Genomic DNA, 7,862 nt, shown 5'->3' on the forward strand with positions numbered 1-7,862 from the left:
TACAACTGAATGGCTTGCTCGGCCATTTCAGGGAGCAGTTAAGAGTCAACCACATTGTCTTGGGTCTGGAGTCACATGTAGGCCAGACCAGGTAAGGACAGCAGATTTCCTTCCCTAAAGGGCATTAGTGAACCAAATGGGTTTTTACAACAATCGATGATAGTTTCATGGCACCATTACTGGGACCAGCTTTTAATTCCACCTTTTAATTAGTTGAATGTATTTATTAATTAAATGTAAATGCCACCAATTGATGGTAGTTTCATGGTTAACATTGCTGACGAGCTTTCAATAATTAATTGAATTTATTATTTGAATTTAACTCCCATCAGCCTCTGCGGTGCCATGTCCCCAGTTATTAGCCGGTGTCTCTGGATTACTAGGCCCTCTGCAAACACTGCAAAATCCCTTGGCCTTGAGACCCCGGAGCTCTCCATCACAAGACTCTCAGTCGTACCTTATCTCCTTTGTCATGTCCCTATTGCAAACAACATCCTCATCATCAGTCACTCTTGATCTCACTGTTTGCTGCAATTGAGTGCTTTGCTAGGCTAATTCAGAGGGCCGTTAAGAGTCAACCACAGTGTGAGACTGGAGTAACATATATACCAGACCAAGTAAGGATGTTAAGATTACTTCCCTAAAGTACATTAGTGAACCTGTTGGACTTTTACAACAACCCAACAACTTCATCGTCACTTTTACTGGTAATTGCTTTATTTTTTATCTTCTAAATTTTTTAAAAGTAAATTCAAATTCTCAAACTGCCACAGTGGGAATTGAATTCTGCATCGTCTGCATTGTCTGCATTTAGTCCGGGCCTGTGTCCTGCTAGCTACCTTGCCTTTTTAATATTAATGTTTGATAAAACATTACTTTTTGTTACAATTGCCTTCTAATGAAGTTGTATGTTGAATAGAAATTGGGAAAACAGAGAAATACGCTAACAACTGTTTATGGACCAGCAAAATATTACTGTCATTGATCACAGCAAATTTCAAACACTTTTTATTGTCTTTCAGGTGGAATCAAAACGATAAGTTTCGTTATAATTAGATTAGACTGTATTTTTTAAAAACCTGGTTAAATAATGCTACTAGCATTCTTGTAATGAACAGTATTTTTTAAACAAATTATGAATAATTCTGAAATCTTTCTCCTCTTTTATTCCAGAGTTCATTTGTTTCGAGATGATTCTTTGTAAATGAACATCCAGTAGAGGCCCACTGGCAGAGTCAAAGCAGATATGCACTTATACAAAATGCGTATATCTCGGGTCTTCCAGATCTGCGGCATCATGGCCGCTGTGTTAATGATTCGACTGATCATAGTTTATTGGGATGATGTGGGAACAGCCCATTTGTACTTGCACACCGCTATCTCAAAGATTCAGGCCACACATCTTCGTTCCATGACAAAGCTAAACCATGACCAGCTAAATTCCAAAAAGACAGTCGAAGAAAGAATGCTGAGTTCTGAAGCTGATATTCAGAATGATCTTGAATTAACGTATGTGGAAAACACAAATAGATACCAGGGAGAAGGGGAGTCCCATGAGATGGAACAAACCTTCAATGCAATATCTGTACCCAGCCTTGAGAAATTCCAAAGCTTTAACTTGGGAATCAATGCTACAAAAACTAAGAGTGAGTTAGAATGGATACAGAATGAGAGGAAACAGAAAATTAAAGATGTTTGCGCAGACTCCAGTATCATGTTCTCAGGGAAAAATAGGAGTTTTGAAGATATTCCAAATCATGAATTGGGCAATCTAATTGTGGATGACCAGCATGGGATTATTTACTGTTATGTTCCCAAAGTGGCCTGCACTAATTGGAAGCGGATCATGATAGTATTAAGTGCAAGTATTACAAAGCAAGGAACTCCATATCATGATCCACTTGAGATCCCCATTGATGTTGTGCATTACCCCCACAACCATTACACTTTAAACAATTTCAAGAAGCGCTATGGAGAATTCTCAAAACACGTCATGAATATCAAACTGAAAAAGTACACCAAATTTCTTTTTGTACGTGAACCTTTTGTGAGACTAATTTCAGCATTCCGCAATAAGTTTGAAACGAAGGATCAAGGGTTTTACCATGCCTATGCAAGGCGAATGCTCAAATTGTATGCTAATTATTCGGACCCACCACCAACTGTCAAAGAGGCTTTCTCTGCAGGAATCAAGCCCACCTTTAGTAACTTCATTCAGTATTTGTTGGACCCTCGGACTGAGAAATATATGCCTTTTAATGAACATTGGCGGCAGATACATAGACTCTGTCACCCATGTCAAATAAATTATGACTTCGTTGGAAAACTTGAAAGTTTGGATGAGGATGCCAGTTATCTACTTAAGTTGCTGAATGTGGAAAAGCTTGTTCAGTTTCCAACCAGTTTACCGAACCAGACAGATCGCAACTGGGAAGAGGACTGGTTTTCAAAAATTCCACTGGCTTGGAGGAAAAAGCTGTATGAACTTTACAAGCATGATTTTCTTGTCTTTGGTTATCCCAAACCGACAAATTTATTATTTGACTGATCTCAAGGACGCACTAAAAGCCTTAAAGAAAACGGATATGCAGTCAACGCCTCATGTGCAACTCCTTGATAGACCCCATCTTGCCAAAACAAATGTTGGAAGTATAGTGACACAACATGGGAATTTCTTCCCCATCCCCATGTTCTAATCTCAAACTGTAAAAATAATATTTTTATATTGGCCAGTAAAGGATTTTGAGCAGGTGACCTTGTCAATGGATAGACTTGATAACCTGCTGGAAGTCCAGCCTGATAACCCAGTTTCTGTTTTTTATATTCCATAGAGGTTAAACTGATAGGCAGTGGAGTGCAATCACTGGTATTTAACAATGAAATGTTCCTTACAATGATGCAATTATGATATTTTGAACGATTGAATGTTGATAACTCCATAGCAATCAGTGAAAAATCGGAAGCAATTTTACTTGTGTTCTTTGAAGTTTAAACAAGAAGTGTATAGTATTGGTTCTTGGAATCTGTCTCAGGCTTGATACTAGGAGAAAGGGTCTGGCTTTATCAATACTTGCTATCTGCTGTGATATTGATTTTAAGTATAATTTCCTGCTTCATATTTCCTGGCTTTAAAAGTCCAGACTTGGGATCACCTATTCACTTGATTTGCTTGCTTTTCTTTGGACTCATTTCAATCTTTGAAGATGTCCTGCATAATAGGTTTTGGCCCATCACCTGGGCTTCTCATTCTTTTTTTGAAACTAGACTAGCCTAATACTGCACACGCCTTCTGATTTCTGTAATTCAATCTGGTATAACAACTTCAAAGTAATTTCCCTTGGGCAAGTTGAGTCAATGATGAAGAATTCTTACTTGAATTGAAATATCCCTCTGAGCAGACTGCTAGAGTGCAATATTGGGTTAATACTAAACATAACCCTACTACTATTACAGGCAAATTGTAACTTTAATTTCATTTTATTTCTACTAAGCATAAGGGCTACAATCAATGACGCTTGTCGCCATTGTGCTTGGAAAAGTGTCAAAGCAAATCATGTGCCTTGTATTCCCCCACTGCAGCAAATATGTTTTGCACATAATTCAGCAAGTGTCAAATTTTAGTTAGTAAGTTGAGCTACTGACCCCAGTCAATAAAGCCACATAGAAATGTGTCAAAATATTGATTAACGGTAAATATTATACAAATATTATTTTATACATTCAAGGGAGAAAGCAAAATATTTTGTTTTGAGAGTTACAGATGTGTCTTGTTTATTAATTCAGGGGATTTTTGAAAATTGTGCGCAGCCGAAGAGATTATTGATAAAGAAAAAACTAGGGGATTATTTTCTGTACTAAATCAACTTGCCTTTTTTCAAAAAAAACTCTTACTTTAAAAGATGTTATAAACAAGAATAACTTTAACCTCATTGAAATCTGATATTTTGGATCTCTGTTCCTCTCCCATTAACTACATAATGACTGCTTTAATTTTAATGGGGATTGACTGGCCCTTTGGAGCAGACGAAAATGTTCATCTGTGGAAAAGTTTTTGCTGGTCTTGAAGCACCAGCTGCCATTAAATCAGTGGAGCTCTTCCAGAATGCACACATTAAAATTCAGGCTTCTGCAACACTCCTTATTTGGGTTCACTGCCAAAATGCAGGTTCTCTAAGCAAAACTCCCATCTGCTATGATCGAAAACTTCATATGTGTGCAGTATATTATACAGTGTTTTACAGTATTAATAACTATAATATTATGACCATATTAAGGAAAGACTTGTGTCCCAAAGCACATCACTGCACACCTGTTGCAGGAGTCAGTCTTGCTGCAAACTGTAAAATTTGCATATGAAGTTTTAGGCCAATATATTGTAAATTAAAAATGGCCTTGAGTTAACATATAGTCAGTATGGTGCTGTGCTTGGACAGCCAACGTCAAGACTTGTCTTGCCAGGAATAATTCACGCACTCGCTCCAAAACATCATTGTGTACTCGAACGAAGCCACTTGCTTCCCGCCACCTTCCCTCAGCCACTCGCTCCCGCCCTCCCTGCTTATTCCCTCAGTCACTCACTCCCGCCCTCCCTGCTTATTCCCTCAGTCACTCACTCCCGCCCTCCCTGCTTATTCCCTCAGTCACTCGCTCCCGCCCTCCCTGCTTATTCCCTCAGTCACTCACTCCCGCCTCGCTGCTTATTCCCTCAGCCATTGGCTCCCGCCCTCGCTGCTTATTCCCTCAGTCTCTCACTCCCGCCCTCGCTGCTTATTCCCTCAGCCACTCGCTCCCACCCTCCCTGCTTATTCCCTCAGCCACTCACTCCCACCCTCCCTGCTTATTCCCTCAGCCACTCGCTCCCGCCCTCCCTGCTTATTCCCTCAGTCACTCACTCCCGCCTCGCTGCTTATTCCCTCAGCCATTGGCTCCCGCCCTCGCTGCTTATTCCCTCAGCCACTCACTCCCGCCCTCGCTGCTTATTCCCTCAGTCACTCACTCCCGCCCTCGCTGCTTATTCCCTCAGCCACTCGCTCCCACCCTCCCTGCTTATTCCCTCAGCCACTCACTCCCACCCTCCCTGCTTATTCCCTCAGCCACTCGCTTCCACCCTCCCTGCTTATTCCCTCAGCCACTCACTCCCGCCCTCGCTGTTTATTCCCTCAGCCACTCACTCCCGCCCTCGCTGTTTATTCCCTCAGCCACTCACTCCTGCCCTCGCTGCTTATTCCCTCAGCCATTGGCTCCCGCCCTCCCTGCTTATTCCCTCAGTCACTCACTCCCGCCCTCCCTGTTTATTCCCTCAGTCACTCGCTCCCACCCTCCCTGCTTATTCCCTCAGCCACTCACTCCCACCCTCCCTGCTTATTCCCTCAGCCACTCACTCCCACCCTCCCTGCTTATTCCCTCAGCCACTCGCTCACACCCTCCCTGCTTATTCCCTCAGCCACTCACTCACGCCCTCGCTGTTTATTCCTTCAGCCACTCACTCCTGCCCTCGCTGCTTATTCCCTCAGCCATTGGCTCCCACCCTCGCTGCTTATTCCCTCAGCTACTCGCTCCCCCCCTCGCTGCTTATTCCCTCAGCCACTCACTCCTGCCCTCGCTGTTTATTCCCTCAGTCACTCGCTCCCACCCTCCCTGCTTATTCCCTCAGCCATTGGCTCCCGCCATCGCTGCTTATTCCCTCAGCCATTGGCTCCCGCCCTCCCAGCTTATTCCCTCAGCCATTGGATCCCGCCCTTGCTGCTTATTCCCTCAGCCACTCGCTCCCACCCTCCCTGTTTATTCCCTCAGCCACTCACTCCTGCCCTCGCTGCTTATTGCCTCAGCCATTGGCTCCCGCCCTCGCTGCTTATTCCCTCAGCCACTCACTCCCGCCCTCGCTGCTTATTCCCTCAGCCACTCGCTCCCTCCCTCCCTGCTTATTCCCTCAGCCACTCACTCCTGCCCTCGCTGCTTATTCCCTCAGCCATTGGCTCCCGCCCTCGTTGCTTATTCCCTCAGCCACTCGCTCCCCCCCTCGCTGCTTATTCCCTCAGCCACTCACTCCCGCTATTGCTGTTTATTCCCTCAGTCACTCGCACCCACCCTCCCTGCTTATTCCCAGCCACTCGCTCCCGCCCTCCCTGCTTATTCCCTCAGTCACTCACTCCCGCCCTCGCTGCTTATTCCCTCAGCCACTTGCTCCCGCCCTCGCTGCTTTACAGCCCCCGCACCCCCCCTCCCCACCATCCGCCGCCTACCCGGCAGGACTCTGCGGGCCTTTCCATTTTCTTCACCCCCCCGCCACCCAAACAACCCTTCCCCAACCAATCGCTGCAGGCATCGCCCCTTCTCCCCTCAACCACTCACTCCTGGCCTCACCACCTTCCACCCCACCACTGGCTGCTCTCTGCAGGCCACCCCGCTTCCCCGTCGCTACTCACTCCCACCATTCTCCCCCTTCGGCTGTTTGCTCCCCGCCGTGCCACCCGAAGGAGGGACGGGGAACGAGCCGCCGAAATGGCAAGATGGGGAGCGGGCAGCCGAGCTTTGACGGGGCGACACAGAAGCCAGTGACCAAAATGAGGGAAGAGGCGAGACGTGGAGCGAGCTGCCATGGTGGGGGTTTGCGGGAGGATGTGTGGGTAGAAGTTCATGGTAGTGGAGGGGGGGTAGTGGAAGCAGCGAGGGCGGGCATGAGTGGCTGAGGGAAGGCAGTGGCGAGGGGGGGAGAGAATTGGCGAGCAGACGGGCGCGGGAGGGAACGGCGAAGAGAAGTGCGATGGTTTCGATCTGAAGAAAAGCCCAGAATCCATTTGCATTGCTGTAATTGTGCAAGAGAATAAGCCACATGAATCTATTTTCAAAACCAATATGTTAGAATAATCATACAAAGAGCAAACTGCAAGATGCCTTACAATGAGATTATTTGGTTCTATACTAGCACAGGTAGCGTTGGAGTGGGATGGAGGCGTCGATCGCCACTGTGGGGATTTGGGTTTAAGGATACATTTGCTTTTTGCGCCAAATTGAGCAGCGCCATCTTTATAACTGGCAGCTGCCTGAGCCGTCTCAGTGATGTTTCAGTGGATGTGGCTGCATTTGCGCATGTGCCAGTTCTGTGCTACCTCGTGATTGCGCTGTCAGCAAAAGCAGCCTTCTGGTAAATAGAAGGAACCTATTTTTTTAAAAAGGTTTGTTAAATTGAATGTTTTTAGGAAGATGTCCAGATAAATGATATTTCATTGTGTTCTGATTAATTTTAACCCTTTTAATCATTATTGTGCAAGATCAAAATCATTGTGCTAATGCCATTCGATACAACTGTACATGGGTAGAAACCTGAGTTCACTGCTACATTGCACATTAATCTTACACTTCATGTACTTGTGGAACGTATTGATCCTGAAAGGTGAACATGGGGATAAATATTTTGTAATTGGTTCAGAAACCAAATGCTTTTTAAAATTTTTAATATATGAAATATCCGAGAACTTTGGGCCTCAGACGCACCTCTGATGCCAGGTCAACATGCTGCAATGCATGCACAGTAGCACTACTTCTCTCCATATGACAAAGTTCCAGGGGAAAGTCTTGGGCATTTCTGCAGATTGAACTTCACGGAAATGCATTTAAAGCTCCAAACTGTCAAAGCTTATGTCATGAGATTGTGTGTTATTTAGGGACCTCCCTTCATTATTCTCCTTAGAACATGTACCGTACAATATTTATTCAGTTTTAATCTGCAAAGTAATCACATCGAGGTTACAATGGAGCTTTTACAACAAAGGAAATAGATGATGTTTAGTCTGTAGTTTTTTACATTGGTGTTTTATAAATTATTTACAGATGAAGTCGAATGGATGAGGGGTTGACTATTA

The 7,862-nt window shown here is 44.6% G+C and overlaps 1 protein-coding gene across 1 annotated transcript; it reads left to right on the forward strand.

The window, feature by feature from the left end:
- Positions 1-1,217: 1,217 nt before the first annotated feature.
- Positions 1,218-2,626, forward strand: LOC137383643 (carbohydrate sulfotransferase 12-like). Its single transcript, XM_068056798.1, has one exon. The coding sequence runs from the start codon at positions 1,247-1,249 to the stop codon at positions 2,546-2,548; it is 1,302 nt and encodes a 433-aa protein (XP_067912899.1). The 5' UTR covers positions 1,218-1,246; the 3' UTR covers positions 2,549-2,626.
- Positions 2,627-7,862: the final 5,236 nt, after the last annotated feature.

Source organism: Heterodontus francisci, chromosome 24, assembly GCF_036365525.1.
Source record: "Heterodontus francisci isolate sHetFra1 chromosome 24, sHetFra1.hap1, whole genome shotgun sequence".
Classification (NCBI taxonomy): Eukaryota; Metazoa; Chordata; class Chondrichthyes; order Heterodontiformes; family Heterodontidae; genus Heterodontus; species Heterodontus francisci.